The sequence below is a fragment of the Doryrhamphus excisus genome, chromosome 13 (genome assembly GCF_030265055.1).
Source record: "Doryrhamphus excisus isolate RoL2022-K1 chromosome 13, RoL_Dexc_1.0, whole genome shotgun sequence".
Lineage (NCBI taxonomy): Eukaryota > Metazoa > Chordata > Actinopteri > Syngnathiformes > Syngnathidae > Doryrhamphus > Doryrhamphus excisus.
The window spans coordinates 4893146-4909079 of NC_080478.1; the positions used below are offsets into that span (position 1 = coordinate 4893146).

The following is a 15934-nucleotide window of genomic DNA, read 5'->3' on the forward strand; positions in this document are numbered from 1 at the left end:
ATTTCAACCCGATGTAATTTTTTTTAGCCCCATTGTGAAGTCGTTTTGTTTTGTTTGTTTTCCAATCAGGGCAGTTGGACATTTGACGTACGGGTCAACCTACAGGGACGAAATACTGGACAAGCTGCGAAAGGCTGCAGAACTATGTGACTGTCTGCAGTCCTTCTTTCTTCTCCACTCCATGGGAGGAGGTGAGACGCCACAACCCGACAGCCGTGTCGCGGGGGGGGGGGGTAATGTGTGCTGTTTAATGGAAGTGCTCATACTTAGCTGTTTAACAGGAAGTACTGTTGAAACTGGATGCAATAATTACACTTTGGTGCGTTTAATATTAATACAGTAAACCTATATCGGACTCGGATATATCGGAAATTCGCTCACAACGGACAGATAAAAAAGAACCAATTTTTCTGTAATGCATTTCCAATAAAAATTCATTGCATATATCGGATTTTTTATAACGGATTTCGCCTATTTCGGACAAAATCTCCAGTCCCGTTCCAATGCATTCCCATTAAATTTCCCTCACATATATCGGGATGGCCGCATCGTGGCGCTCCGATTCGCCGAATCGTGACAGGCCGCTATACGACGTCATTTGCAGCGTTTGCAGCGTTGCCTGCGCGTCCAGGTACATTGGAAACATAGTCAAGGAAGTGCCTTTTTATAACGGATAAAATCCCATTTACGCATATACCGGATATAAATCCCATATATGCGTAAAACGGACATTTTCCGGTATACGCATATAACGGATTTCGCTTATATCGGACAAAACCAGTGGGAACAATTGAATCCGATATATCCGAGGTTTACTGTATAATTAATGTTACATATAAATATTATTCATTCATTCATTTTTCTTGTTTATGTTTACTTTAAACTATCAGTACTTGTCTTGTATATGTGTTAAGTGGCTGCGTGATGAGTTTAGTGTTCTTTCCAATGGGTTAACAAGCCCGTCATTCATTCATTCATTTTCTACCGCTTTTTCCTCACGAGGGTCGCGGGGGTGCTGGAGCCTATCCCAGCTGTCTTCTTGGGGCGAGAGGCGGGGTACACCCTGGACTGGTGGCCAGCCAATCACAGGGCACATATAGACAAACAACCATTCACACTCACATCCATACCTGTGGACAATTAACCTGGCATGTTTTTGGAATGTGGGAGGAAACCGGAGTACCCGGAGAAAAAACCCACGCATGCACGGGAAGAACATGCAAACTCCACACAGAGATGGCCGAGGGTGGAATTGAACCCTGGTCTCCTAGCTGTGAGGTCATATAAATATTAAGTGAATATATTTGCAGTAAGAGCATAGTAAACCTGTTTATGACTTTCTAAATATCTGTTTATCATTATTAGAGCCCTGTAGACATGAAATAACACCCCTATAGTTCTTTTAGACATCACATTGTGCAACTTTGCATATATTTTTTGGTTGGACTGGAACCGAAGTAATGATCGTCTTTGTGCCCTCAGGTACAGGTTCCGGACTAGGAACCAAAGTGCTCAGCCTCCTCAAGGATGAATTCCCTGAGGTGTGTAGAATTGTCACCCCCGTGTATCCGTCCTCGGAGGATGATGTCATCATCTCCCCCTACAACAGCATCCTGGCCATGAGGGAACTCACGGAGAATGCTGACTGTGTCCTGCCTGTTGAAAATCAGGTTTGTTCCCCAACCGCCATCACAAAAAAAAATGTACACCAAACACATCGTCCTTTCTCCTTTCATCGCTAGGCATTGGTTGAGATATTGAACAAGATCAAACAGACATCCCATCGTGGACAGTCAGGTGCCATCAGGAAAGACGGCATCGAGCGGCCGTTTGATGCCATGAATAACATTGTGGCGAAAATGTTGCTCAACATGACCAGGTACAGTATTACACTTGGCCCCATGAGCTATGCTAATGAAAGGCGTCTACACTGTACACCAGGGGTCTCAAACTCAATTTACGTGGGGGGCCACTGGAGCTCGGGTCTGGGTGAGATTGGGCCGCATCAGGTTTTCAGAAAAAAATAAAAAAAATGCATTTATTAAAAACAAAAAAATAAAAAAAACGTCGCTTTGGTTCCGATTTTCTACAATAAAAGCTCCACTGGAACCCATTGGAAAGAACACTAAACTCATCACGCAGCCACTTAACACATATACAAGACAAGTACTGATAGTTTAAAGTAAACCTAAACAAAAACATTCCACTGTTCTCAAATATCTTACTTTTTATTTTTCTACACAAAATAAGATGAAAAATAAATAAACAAATCAAGAATAAAGAAAATTAATCAATAAATATAATAATAATAATAATAAAACAGCAAATAATAAAAACTTAAGAAACCATATAGTTGGTGGGTAGACAAATGATTTTTTTCAGATTAAAATGAACAAAGCATTATTAGAGCCCTGTAGACATGACAAAACACGACTATAGTCACATTTATACTCCTTTTATTTACAACATATTGCGCAACTGCAGGGTCTCGAGACACATGCTAACTCGCAAACTAGAGAGCTAGCCACCTAAACAGTAGCCTTCGAGTTATTTCCTTTCAACTTAAATAGCCAAAAAACTTACCACTTCCACACGGATAGGGAGGATAACTATTAACAGTTATTTAACCTTTAACATGAACATGAATCAAACGTAATCATTTTTTGTGGGTACATGATACCATACAGCATCCATATCAAACTTGCATTAAACTTTCATATCAAGGCGGGGGCCTCAAACTGGTGTCCTGCGGGCTACATTTGGCCCGCGGGCCGCATGTTTGAGACCCCTGCTGTACACAGTGGAGGGGTCGACGTCATGATGCGGGGTGCTTTTTCCTTCAGTGGAATTTTTGGAATTTCATGTTGTGCAGGGGTGTCAAACGGCTGTTAGCTATGTGAAGATGTTGCGTTCGGGCATCCCTCTCGACTGGATGGAATTATTTTGAACCATCATTCGTGTTTTTTGTCCTTGCCGTCACTTTTACTACTGCTAGTTCCATTCATTTCCCCCATTTTGTTTCAGCTCAGCGCGTTTTGAGGGCACCCTAAACATGGACGTGAACGAAATCACCATGAACATGGTTCCTTTCCCTCGATTACACTACCTGGTGCCAAGCCTCAGTCCTCTTCACTCGTTGGCAGATGTTCATGCACCAACCAGAAGGTTTGTACTTTGGAGACTCCATACTAGGGATCGACCGATAATGGCTTTTTTTGGGGACCGATACCGATACCAATTTTTTTTCCACCACCCTTAGCCGATGGCCGATTTTGCTTGGGCTGATATTTGTGGCCGATACTGCTTTTGATCCCTCAATTTACATGAAAAAATGACCATGATAACAAATATTCCAGGTCTCATGTTTAAAGAAATATTTATTGAAATGTAAACACCGAACACAGTAGGATTCAGCTTTCTTAAACACACATTTAAACGCCATTTTCAACTTTAACGGCATTAACAACAAATAAATATTCAACCATGTGCAAAACATTTCTGTCGTTCTGACGCACGCACACAAACACATCACACTGACACAATTTAGTACGATATATAAAAACATTTCTCTCATCATTAAAGGCAACACAAAGCTGCCCCGGCTGATGCCTGACTGTCAATCATGCGGTAGAAAAATACATCGGCCAAGGAAAAAACGTAAATATCGGCCGGCCGATGTATCGGTGGATCCTTACTCCATACGTATGGTTGTCATCGTCTCCCAACAATTAATAGTGTCAGCGCTCTTCTCGCCATTAGACAATCTTTCATGTTTTTTTTTTCTTCCCTCTGTGAAGCACAAGATGGCAACTGCTCGTAAACAAGCTGGGTTTGTTCAAAAATGTTTGAGCCTCGGGAAGCGTTGGTCTTTTTCTGGCACGCATACATACATGCATACATACATACATGCATACATACAAAAGTCAGCCTTGTGTACAGAGTTGACTTTACTGTTTTGCTAGCTGTCTAGCACAGGGGTGGGCAAACGTTTTGACTCGCGGGCCGCATTGATATAACAAAATTTCCGGGGGGGGGGGCAGACTATATATTTTACACGTAACAGTCCACCTGGTATTATTGTATCTGTAAAATTGTCATGCAATCTGCTATTATTATTTATTATTTTATATTTATATTTAAATATTTTAAAAATAATAAAATATTATAATAATTAAAATAAAATTAAAATAATAATTATTATATTATTATTATGTAAAATATGCAAATATAACAATATTATTATATATAATTAATATAATAATTAGCATTAATATAATATAATAATCATAATAGTTATAATAATAATATAATAATTATTATTTTAATTTTTTATTATTATTATGTGCTTGTGTCTTTTTTCAGGAGCACTTTGTAAACAACAGACCATGTCAAACAACCAAATTGATACAACCATCAAAAGGTTGGCTCAGGCCATGATGCCAGGTTGTATGTTGAGTTTAAATGAAATACTTTGGAAAGATTGGGCGGGCCGTATTCAAACACTTGGCGGGCCGGATGTGGCCCCCGGGCCGTAGTTTGCCCACCCCTGGTCTAGCATCATACAGTCACACGTGGAATGGAAAGTAAGCTCATTTGGAATTGAATGGCACCGTAGTGCTGTCCCGCATTAGCTAGCTAGCTATCTAGCTTTTCAATACGGACCCTGATTGTGCAAATTCATGTACGATGTTGAGTCCACAAACGCGTGTTTGTCATTAACTACGCTTTGTGTTGTCGTTTTTTTGTGCAGCCTGGATCAAATGTTTGCCGATGCGTTCAGTAAAGGCCACCAGTTAATGAAAGCCGACCCCAAGCAAGGTCTCTACCTGGCCTGTGCCCTCATGCTCAGGGGGAACGTTCAAGTCTCTGACCTGCGCAGGAACATCGAGAGGTCTGAGATCTTCCCTAACTTTACTCACTTTGTTTTCCTCTGCACCAATGCATCTGACAAATCACACACACTTTGGCGCTCGTGAATGCACCACTCAGTTATTCAACCCCCCTTGAAAATTAATAGCCGATTCAGTAACGTGCAAGGTTCACGACCCCTGGGGTGCGGCTAATTCATGACCATGTTCTAGTCTCATGTCATCTCCCAACTACTACTAATTGTTGAAATACTGTGCCAGTCGCGACATGACGGGCTTGTCAACCCATCGGAAAGAACACTAAACTCATCACGCAGCCACTTAACACATATACAAGACAAGTACTGATGGTTTAAAGTAAACATAAACAAAAAAAAGCTATTTCAACTCCTCCATAATGCATTATTTCCAACTCTATTTTAGTTATTATTAAACTAACGAAGCAGTTTGCATGTTCTCCCTGCGCGTTTTTGGGTTCTCTCCGGGTACTCCGGTTTCCTACCCACATTCCAAAAACATGCTAGGTTAATTAGCGACTTCAAATTGTCCATAGGTATGAATGTGAGTGTGAATGGTTGTTTGTCTATATGTGCCCTGTGATTGGCTGGCCACCAGTCCAGGGTGGACCCCGCCTCTTGCCCCAAGACAGCTGGGATAGGCTCCAGCACCCCCCGCGACCCTCGTGAGGAAAAAGCGGTAGAAAATGAATGAATGAATGAATGAATGACGGGCTTGTCAACCCATCGGAAAGAACACTAAACTCATCACGCAGCCACTTAACACATATACAAGACAAGTACTGATAGTTTAAAGTAAACCTAAACAAAAAAAAAAGCTATTTCAACTCCTCCATAATACATTACTACTCTATTTTAGTTATCATTAAACTAACAAAACTAGCGCAGTAGTTTGCATGTTCTCCCTGTGCGTTTTTGGGTTCACTCCGGGTACCCCGCCTCTCGCCCCAAGACAGCTGGGATAGGCTCCAGCACCCCCCGCGGTAGAAAATGAATGAATGAATGAATGAAGGACGGGCTTGTCAACCCATCGGAAAGAACACTAAACTCATCACGCAGCCACTTAACACATATACAAGACAAGTACTGATAGTTTAAAGTAAACATAAACAAGAAAAAGCTCTATTGTAGTTATCATGAAACAACTCTGTGTAGTTTGCATGTTCTACCTGTGCCTTTTTGGGTTCTCTCTGGGTACTCCGGCTTCCTCCCACATTCTAAATATTATATTTATTATATAAATATTATATCTCACGCCAAAGTCATTTCTGTTATTTTTTTAACATCCTCAAGCAAGATCACATCTTTAGTTTTTCTTTGATGGTTCAGGTACAAGCCTTTGTTCCCGTTCGTGTCGTGGAACCAAGAAGGGTGGAAGACGAGTCTGTGTTCTGTGCCCCCCGTTGGTCACGCTCGATCCTTGCTAGCCTTGGCCAACACCACCGGACTCAAGTCCACATTTGTGGAGCTGAGGGAACGCTTCACCAGGCTTTACAAGAAGAAGGTGAGTACATTTCTTCCGTTTTGTACAAACACAGCTTTCATGCAGCACACATTAGTTTTATAAGCATATTTATTTATGCCCAGGCTAACAGATTTCTTACAGAAATTATGATTTTTTTTTTTTTTTTGGGTGCGCTGGACCACTTTGTGTAGCATTCTAGAGCAGTACATCCCACTGCTGGCCCCGTTGCTCCAAATAGACTCTGACTTTGCCTCGCAAACGTCGTTATTTACATTTATTGAACTTTTCTAGGCACACTTACATCATTACCTGCAAGTAGATGGCATGGAGCTGGCTTTATTAGCAGAGGCCGTCACCTCCCTGGACTCTCTGATTGACGAGTATCGTCATCTGGATACGGGGAACTTGATATCGGATATACCGAGAGTCAACATTGCTAAATGAACGCTGTTCCTATCGCTTTCGTGGCGTGTGTAGAATAAATACGCCATTGACGTTAAAGTGAAAGCGATAGGGAACCAGGAAGTAAAAAGTATACCGACAGTCAATAGAAAAGTTGAGGTAGAAATGTATGCATATTTCCATATTTCTGTGGATTTATTGTTCAGATAGAGTTGTCATGTTGTCACGGTTCACATAGTTTGGTCTCAAACAAACAAGCAAAAGTGGACCAAATACATTTTGCACCATACTGAGGAGGTGTTTACGTTTGGAGGCCTATATAAAAGGCCCAAAAAAAAGGCCAGCATTGTTAGTGCAGTGAACGACGTCTCCTGTTTTAGTGCAGTGAACGACGTCTCCTGGTACTGGGTAAAGTAGAGGCCGGTTTGAGCTACAGTGATTATAGCCGCATGAACGCCACAACACGACAATAGACCACGCCCACGACAAGATAGAGTGACAAACTCCCGACCGGGATCGCTGCATCCACTTGCAACTCCTGTGGAACCGGTTTTCGCCGTGCCAGTCGTAGAGCAACGAAAACACCCGGATCAGCAGCCCCACTGCGCGTCAACCCGGCTTTAGTTTAGGTGCCGGGGGTCGGCAACCTTTACTATCAAAGGAAAATAGACCGATAATAACAATAATTTAAAAACCATATCTTTCTTGATTTTACCAGTTTTAACAGCAGAATATAACAAACTGTTGTTTCTCGCCACATTTGAAGCATAAAAGCTTCCGCTTCCTGTCCATTCCTCAAACTCATCCAATCGCTAGTCAGAACTCTGCCAGGATTCATTCAGGGTCTCACAGAGAGTCTGATTTTTTTTTATTTTTTAGAAACTCATTACAAAAAGATACTTAAGCATTGCTAAAGGAGCCGCAACAAAGAAGCTGAAGAGCCACATGCGGCTCTGGAGCCGTGGGTTGCCAACCCCTGGTTTGGTTTAGGGCTTCAAAATAAAACTGATATTGAAAAATCAAAGTTTCTATTGACTGTCAGTGTACTAAAAGTATAACAGTACTTCTCAAATAACGGCAGGGAGTACTTTCAATGTTAGTGCAGACCTGCCAACATGTACTGAGCATGCCATTTGACTCCAGAACAGGGGTCTCAAACACGCGGCCCGCGGGCCAAATGTGGCCCGCAGGACACTAGTTTGAGGCCCCCCGCCTTGATATGAAAGTTTAATGTTAGTTTGATATGGATGCTGTATGGTATCATGTACCCAGAAAAAATTATTACGTTTGATTCATGTTCATGTTAAAGGTTAAATAACTGTTAATAGTTATCCTCCCTATCCGTGTGGAAGTGGTAAGTTTTTGGCTATTTAAGTTTAGAGGAAATAACTTGAAGGCTACCGTTTAGGTCGCTAGCTCTCTCGTTTGCGAGTTAGCATGTGTCTCAAGACCCTGCAGTTGCGCAATATGTTGTAAATAAAAAGAGTATAAATGTGACGATAGTCGTGTTTTGTCATGTCTACAGGGCTCTAATAATGCTTTGTTCATTTTAATCTGAAAAAAATCATTTGTCTACCCACCAACTATATGTGCTTTCTTAAGTTTTTATTATTTGCTGTTTTATTATATTATATTTATTTATTACTGATTGATTGATTTGTTTATTTATTTTTCATCTTATTTTGTGCAGAAAAATAAAAAGGAAGATATTTGAGAACAGTGCAATGTTTTATCAGAGCTTTTATTGTAGAAAATCGGAACCAAAGCACTGAAAAAGTTTGTATATTTTTCTGTTTTTAATAAAACAATAATAAATAATTGTCTGTACTGTAGCAATAATTCCACTGTGGAATAAGAATGTTTAAAATAAATCCTTTAAAGGCCCAAATTATGATTATTATTAATATTGTGACCAAAACTGCAAAACCTGAAGACCGGGTCTGTGCTTTGGGTCTGTTTTTCCTCGTAGGAATCATATCAAACGCAAGTCTGAAAACATGTCACCCGAGTAACCACACGTCTTCTGACAAACACAGGAAGTTATCCACTGCATCTTCCACTCTGTCGTCGCGCCTCCTGGGCATCGGAAGTTGACCTTGATCATTCGTGACTTGTTGGGGGAACAGCAGCGCTTATCCATACAGGTGCCGCAGTACATGGGCTTGAACCTCTTGGTACTTGAACAACCCGAGAGTATCAACTTTTCCCCTTTTTTTGCCTGGAATTGACGTTGGCATGTTTTTCCTTTCGGCACCTGCGTGTGACAATCCACAGTCATTTTATTTCCATCCACAGAATTCCCATTCTTTGGATGGTTTGTGTAACCACCTTAATGTTGTTCATCACGTTCTTCTTACATGGGCGCAGCAAACACAGACGCGTGTCTTTTGTCATCTCACATTTGCCGTTATCGTTGCTGACGCGCACGGAAACTCCCAGGCCGCAGGACTTGGAACAGGGGCTCCAGGTGGTCGTTTGGATCAGACAGTTCTTTTTCCAGGCCAAGTGAGGATCCCTGTAAGCTTCAGTGGTAATTACACGGGATGGTGTCAATAGCAACCTTGGTGGGGGGGTCCTGTAATACTTATATATATATATGGATATGCTAATGTTAAGTGATTAACCCTTCAAAATGAATACCATCACGTAACGTGGGCGGCACGGTGGGCGAGTGGTTAGCGCGCAGACCTCACAGCTAGAAGACCAGGGTTCGATTCCACCCTCGGCCATCTCTGTGGAGTTTGCATGTTCTTTTCTCCGGGTACTCCGGTTTCCTCCCACATTCTATATAATGGGACTCATGACGGGCTTGTCAACCCATCGGAAAGAACACTAAACTCATCACGCAGCCACTTAACACATATACAAGACAAGTACTGATAGTATAAGGTAAACATAAACAAAAAAAAATCTACTTCAACTCCTCCATAATGCATTATTTCCAGCTCTATTTTAGTTGTCATTAAACTAACAAAGTAGTTTGCATGTTCTACCTGTGCGTTTTTGGGTTCTCTCCGGGTTTCCTCCCACATTCCAAAAACATGCTAGGTTAATTAGCCACTCCAAATTGTCCATAGGTATGAATGAGAGTGTGAATGGTTGTTTGTCTATATGTGCCCTGTGATTGGCTGGCCACCAGTCCAGGGTGTACCCCGCCTCTCGCCCAAAGACAGCTGGGATAGGCTCCAGCGGTATAAAATGAATGAATGAATGAATAATGTGTAAGGTGTGGTTACCTGACATGTACATTGTATCCTGCGCATGTTTTTTGGAACTCTTGCTCCCCGGCAGGTTTCCCATGAGCGGAGCGGGTCCCAAAAGACCTGCAGGCTTCTGAAAGAACGCCGGAGTACACCCGATGACGCCTGCGATGCACGTGCACTTGTAAAGGGGACTAGGCCGGAAAGCTTCCCCGTTCTCGTAGTGGGCTCCGTTAAGGTCACATCCAACTGCCATGAAGTCTGAAACAAAGGAAACATCTCAAGGTATTTATTCATTTCTTTATCAAATCAAATCAACTTTATTATAAGCGGACGGGGGGGCCAATGTAGCCACTTTAAAACTGGTGTAATAACTGTATATAGTTAATAGTTAATAACTGTTAATAGTTATCCTCCCTATCCGTGTGGAAGTGGTAAGTTTTTGGCTATTTAAGTTGAAAGGAAATAACTTGAAGGCTACCGTTTAGGTGGCTAGCTCTCTAGTTTGCGAGTTAGCATGTGTCTCAAGACCCTGCAGTTGCGCAATATGTTGTAAATAAAAAGAGTATAAATGTGACTATAGTCGTGTTTTGTCATGTCTACAGGGCTCTAATAATGCTTTGTTCATTTTAATCTGAAAAAAATAATTTGTCTACCCACCAACTATATGTGCTTTCTTAAGTTTTTATTATTTCCTGTTTTATTATTATTATTATTATTATATTTATTACTGATTGATTGATTTTCTTTATTCTTGATTTGTTTATTTATTTTTCATCTTATTTTGTGCAGAAAAATACAAATTAATGTTAATGTTTTATCAGAGCTTTTATTGTAGAAAATCGGAACCAAAGCACTGAAAAAGTTTGTATATTTTTCTGTTTTTAATAAAATAATAAATAATTTTCTGTACTGTAGCAATAATTCCACTGTGGAATAAGAATGTTTAAAATAAATCCTTTAAATGTGCTCCCGCGCTCCCTCGTCAGCACACGTGCGGCTGAGTTCTGTAATAATTTAAAAGTATTTAAAATACTTTTTTTGGGAAGACCAGAGATGAGGGTATTACAGTAATCTAAACGACAGAATATTCTTTACATAAATGATGCTTTAAGAACAAACCATAAAACCTTGTTAGAGTTTTTTGTTTTTTAAGTGTCTTACAGTAACGTCTCAAAAACGTGTGGTTCTGCGGTGAGTTGGCACCCATTTCCTAAATTATGGGAGCACCGAGATGCCCGGCTTCAAGTGCACAGGAAGTACATATATGATAGAAAATAACACTCACAGGCACAGACTCCGATTTGGAATCTTGGTCGGTCAGCGGAAAAGTCACAGTACATTCCCTTGTGCGGATCACAGACGTCCCTCTCGTTGCAGACGTCTCCGATTTGCTTGGCACAGCTCTTACAGCAGCCACACCCGTCCAGCACGGAACTCACCCCTGGTGTACACCGGGGCGTTTCACCGCATTTGCAGGGCCAGCGACAGAACTGCTGCCTCTCCGCCGTAGTGCGCTCACCACCACGGACCGGATGCTGGCCATTGATCAGAACCCGGATAAGACACTGAAGAAGGAGACAAAATAATAACTAAATGGCTTAGCGGAGTCAACTTCATTGGAATCGCTCATAAACAGTTCAACTTTCATAATAGACAGCAATTGCAATCGCTTCCTCCCGTGGTTAGCGCGCAGACCCCACATCTAGGAGACCCGAGTTCAATCCCACCCTCAGCCATCTCTGTATACTCCGGGTACTCCAGTTTCCCCCAACATTCCAAAAACATGCTAGGTTAATTAGCCACTCCAAATTTGTCCATAGGTATGAATGTGAGTGTGAATGGTTGTTTGTCTATATGTGCCCTGTGATTGGCTGGCCACCAGTCCAGGGTGTACCCCGCCTCTCGCCCAAATAGAAGACAGCTGGGATAGGCTCCAGCGTACCCGAAACCTTAGTGAGGATAAGCGGTAGAAAATGCATGAATGAATGTTTACAACCGGGATGAGTGATTAGCGTGCAGGCCTCACAGCTAGAACACCTGAGTTCAATTCCACTCTCTGTGTGGAGTTTGCATGTTCTCCCCGTGCACGCATGGGTTTTCTCCGGTTGCCTCCCACATTCGAAAAAAAACATGCTAGGTTAATTAGCCACACCAAATTTGTCCATAGGTATGAATGTGAGTGTGAATGGTTGTTTGTCTATATGTGCCCTGTGATTGGCTGGCAACCAGTCCATTGTGTACCCCGCCTCTCGCCCAAAAGACAGCTGGGATAGGCTCCAGCACCCCCGCGACCGTCGTGAGGATAAGCGGTAGAAAATGAATAAAAGTCGCTACGGAGTATAAGTCGCCAAAAATGGATAATTAGGTAGAAAAAAAACATACATAAGTCAAAACATTTCTTTTCATAGCTTAGCTTGAAGCCAAACAAAGTGAATATGCTTGTTTTTACCAGAACATGAACCAAATGCTGGTATACAATGCATGCATTTCTAGTCTCCTCACATTATTCACTGAAATCCTACATGAGAAGCAGGTTTGCACGCTTCTGCTGTGCCCCTCCAGCCGCATCCGCTGCCTTTGGAACCTCATATGAAGCCGACTCCCTCTTCTAAAATCAGTGTGCACAACACGCGTTTCAAACGCGCCACAAACGTTCATTTGTCACTCGCCGAGACTGGGGAAGCGCCGGGAATTGAGGTTCGTGTTCAAGAAGCGGTTACACACGTCATCCGTAGTCTGACACAACCAAAGTTCCTCCTGCACTAAAAGTGCTACATAGTGTCTGGGTGTTCCCAAATCCATAGTAAAGGGGTACTTATCCACTGATTTTGCCCACAGCGGGTCGGGACCGGGGCTTTATAACCGCTGCCTGATGGGGGCTGGCGCTGATCGGCGGAGGGGGTCTGCGTTTTAAAGCAAGTATCATCCAATATCGATACTTTTTCCACTGATACCGATCGGAGCACCCTTAGTTCTTACACTCGGGACAAGTTCTGATATTGTAAAAAAAAAAAAAAAATCACCGTATGTCAAACATGTGAGGCCTGTCTCCTAAATTGTTTGTTGTAAATACAAGAACTCTAATCTTTTTGAAAAGCGTGGAGACATCATCAGTGTTATATCGAATAAAAAAAAAACAGTCATTAAAGAATAGAGGTCAAATAATAATAAAAGGGTCAACTTTATCACGAGTAAACACAAACAAATTAAGCCACATTGCTTTTATTTAAATAAAATGCTTCTTACCTGCTGAGTCAGGATGAACAGGAGCAGACGGCGGCGAAGAGATAGCATTTCTTAAGCAAGTTAGCTTCAACTTTGCATCGGCACTGAAGAAGGGCGAAGCAATTGACAGACGCTATAAAGTAGAGGAGTGGTGCGCAAGGTTTAAGGTGGGAAGAAGCGGACAAAGCATCCCTCTGTCCGCTGTCCCAAGCACGCTTCTCTGCCTTCCCTGTCCAGAGGAGAAATATTCATGTTTGGAACTGCTGGAATGCTCCAAGCCCTGCCTGCTTGTTTACTCTCCAAACCTCACTCCCGTATAGGTAAGTACTCTAAAACTCGCAGTCTCACACTCAGCTGTGAATGCTAGCTACACACTCACAGTAGTTCAATATATTTAAAATGTTTGTATCGTTAGGGGGGGCAGCACAATTCTTCAATATATAAAATCTACATGGACGGTCTTGCTATCAAAGTATAGGGAGCGGGAGTAAAAAAATAATTTGACCACCCTCCCTTGTTTTTCAGTTTATCTATTTTAAAGAGTTTATTTTAAGATTTATATAGCAATATTTTTTCCCATATAACCCGCACAGAAAGCTTTATTATTAAGGTCTTGAACCTGGGCAATAGTGAACACTTATTATATTTTATCCCCAGCTCATATTAGCTTGGCGTTATGCCCATATAAGGAAGTCCGGCTCCATGTGACATTACAACAAATAAGTGTTGCTAAAACTCTCTCAAACAAAGCGTTCAGAGCCATACCGAACTTCTTTCAGGTCTCACTTTGTTTAACAACATAATATAACATACTAACAACATTTATAGGTCAGAAAAGTGGAGAAAAAAATGCACAACAGGTCCCATTTCAAGCTAGGCTAACATTTTCACGTTACCGTTTTGTTGTATGAAATTCTGACAAGCCGGTCTCTTGACTCTTTCGGGGCTGGTGCTTTGTTTTTCTAAAGTCAGTTAGTTATAGTTTTCTTTTGTTGTGTTCAATAAACTCAAGTTACTGAGTTTTTGTCCAAAAAAAGCGAATATATATTCGTCCTACACTTCGCCCGCAACATTAGCAAACCAGACACAACCTAGCAAGCCCCAGATATTAATTGATACAACTATGCGCATGCGCACGATGCGAGCGCATGGGCTCATTCACCCGGATGCATTGACGGGTGAAAGCTAGATTCATCGCGATACGTTTGCCGGTATCTGTAAAATCCGACGCATGCGCCGTTTTATTAATGTTCAACTTCGCCCCATATGCTACCCCCCAGGTGCCATGAATGCACCATCATTATTTGGCGTTTTGTATTGAATACGTACGGAAGCCGTGAGGCACATACAACTACTAGTAAAACAGCATGGATGTGTTTGTAGCAAGCAGCAGCGAGAAAGTTTATATATTTAACCCCCCCCCGCAACGTTTAAATGGTATGTTTGGAAACATTACGGATTCTCAAATAACGACGGAAAGCTCGACAAAACGTCAGTCATTTCAGAAAACTGACCCCCCCAATAAGGGGATACCACAACACGGACAAGTCTACCGCCGCCTCCCCGTCTAATTCCTCGTCGGACACCGGGGAAAAACCAAGCTAATCAGGTCAGTGGATCTTCCGCTGCTTTTCCAAATTGTCCAGGCTATTTGCTATTTGTCCATCCCTGTAACAAGTACCCCCCCCCCCCCCCCCAACAGAGCACTTGGCTTCTTCCTGAATTTGGAAACAATTTGAAAAGAGTATAAATTGTTTTACACTTTCTGCTCCTCGCTATTAGCCTAGTATTAGCCTATCTGCTAGCTCATTCATATTATTCATATTAGCAGTATGTTTTAAAGACAGGAATATAAACAAACATTGATTGTACTGTTGAAAGTATCAGTTTAACTTTGTTGTTGTTGAAGTACTTTATTTTTTTTACAGCAGTAATTATTGTTTAATTGTTTTACTCCACCACTGAACCACTGCTATTGGAATTGCATAGCCATGAGAAAGTGGGAGGAAAGTTGTTTTTGAAAAGTTGTTGCTGTTTTAAGTTGACAAAAATAATGATGAAGAAGTGGTGTATAGTAAAAATAGACAAACTTAGCACTTTAGTAGAATTTACTGCCAAGTGCCAATAAGGAATAAAGCCAAATCCTTTTTGTAGGACCATACTGAATTCCATTTTTTCCCTTTGCTTATTTGCATCATGTTGAATTCCACCATATCATATTGGATTGCATTGATTTGAATGAAATGATTATCGCATCGTATCGTATTGCCAGAAAATTCCATGTATCGTTAAAGTATCGTATCGCTGGCGGTGCATCTAGATGTGTATGGAATCGTCCTCAGTGCTGAGATTCCCACCCCTACTGTTTATGTAGCTTTTCTTTGTCCAGGTAAAGTCTGTTCTCCTCCTGGTGAGTTTGGGTACATAGCCTCCATCTTGTTCGACAAACTCATTTATTTATTCAGAAGAGAATAAAATGTATTGAATGCAATTTGCAGCTAGCAAAAAAAAAACACTCTTTCCTCTGTGGAAGCACCTTCCAGGTCACACCCCCCCTTCAGGATGCAGTGGTACTGCAGGTGCATCCCTTGTGACATTTTAATGTGATTTTAAAATGATAGGAATCGTTTGAAAACTACATTTACAATACAGATCAATGGACAAATTAATTCGTTCATTTTCGTAGTTGGTTAGTTACACCCTGGACTGGTGGCCAGCCAATCACAGGGCACATATAGACAAACAACCATTCAC

General features: G+C 41.6%; 3 protein-coding genes across 6 annotated transcripts in view; 2 read left to right on the forward strand and 1 right to left on the reverse strand.

Moving 5' to 3' along the window:
* LOC131140448 (tubulin epsilon chain-like) overlaps nucleotides 1–10194 on the forward strand; it is a 12944-nt gene extending 2750 nt beyond the window's left edge. The window contains exons 6-12 of the mRNA XM_058090883.1: nucleotides 70–191; nucleotides 1483–1670; nucleotides 1743–1879; nucleotides 3025–3165; nucleotides 4751–4891; nucleotides 6215–6389; nucleotides 6642–10194. Coding sequence (XP_057946866.1) covers nucleotides 70–191; nucleotides 1483–1670; nucleotides 1743–1879; nucleotides 3025–3165; nucleotides 4751–4891; nucleotides 6215–6389; nucleotides 6642–6794 — 1057 coding nt within the window. The 3' untranslated portion in view covers nucleotides 6795–10194. The remainder of the gene's footprint in view (nucleotides 1–69; nucleotides 192–1482; nucleotides 1671–1742; nucleotides 1880–3024; nucleotides 3166–4750; nucleotides 4892–6214; nucleotides 6390–6641) is intronic.
* Nucleotides 8460–14277, reverse strand: LOC131140449 (cellular communication network factor 6-like). Of its 4 annotated transcripts, none has more exons than XM_058090887.1 (6): nucleotides 14077–14277; nucleotides 13202–13284; nucleotides 11241–11520; nucleotides 9989–10213; nucleotides 9081–9274; nucleotides 8460–9006 (listed from the first exon to the last, which is right to left on the reverse strand). In XM_058090887.1, the coding sequence occupies exons 2-6, from the start codon at nucleotides 13247–13249 to the stop codon at nucleotides 8725–8727; spliced, it is 1029 nt and encodes a 342-aa protein (XP_057946870.1). In that variant the 5' UTR covers nucleotides 13250–13284; nucleotides 14077–14277; the 3' UTR covers nucleotides 8460–8724. The 4 variants fall into 4 exon arrangements, with proteins under 4 accessions (XP_057946870.1, XP_057946869.1, XP_057946868.1 ...); XM_058090886.1 differs by having other exon boundaries at nucleotides 13202–13313; XM_058090885.1 differs by having other exon boundaries at nucleotides 13202–13409.
* A 428-nt stretch (nucleotides 14278–14705) lies between these two features.
* LOC131140635 (G2/M phase-specific E3 ubiquitin-protein ligase-like) overlaps nucleotides 14706–15934 on the forward strand; it is a 28480-nt gene continuing 27251 nt past the window's right edge. The window contains exon 1 of the mRNA XM_058091241.1: nucleotides 14706–14789. The gene's annotated coding sequence lies outside the window, so the exon portion shown is untranslated. The remainder of the gene's footprint in view (nucleotides 14790–15934) is intronic.

Excerpts from the sequence above, each read along its gene's own strand:
- LOC131140449 (XM_058090887.1), bottom strand. The coding sequence starts at position 13,249 with ATGCTATCTCTTCGCCGCCGTCTGCTCCTGTTCATCCTGACTCAGCAG. Across the intron at positions 11,521-13,201 it reads TGTTCATCCTGACTCAGCAG|TGTCTTATCCGGGTTCTGAT; the intron begins GTAAGAAGCATT and ends CTCCTTCTTCAG. Across the intron at positions 10,214-11,240 it reads CCAAATCGGAGTCTGTGCCT|ACTTCATGGCAGTTGGATGT; the intron begins GTGAGTGTTATT and ends CCTTTGTTTCAG.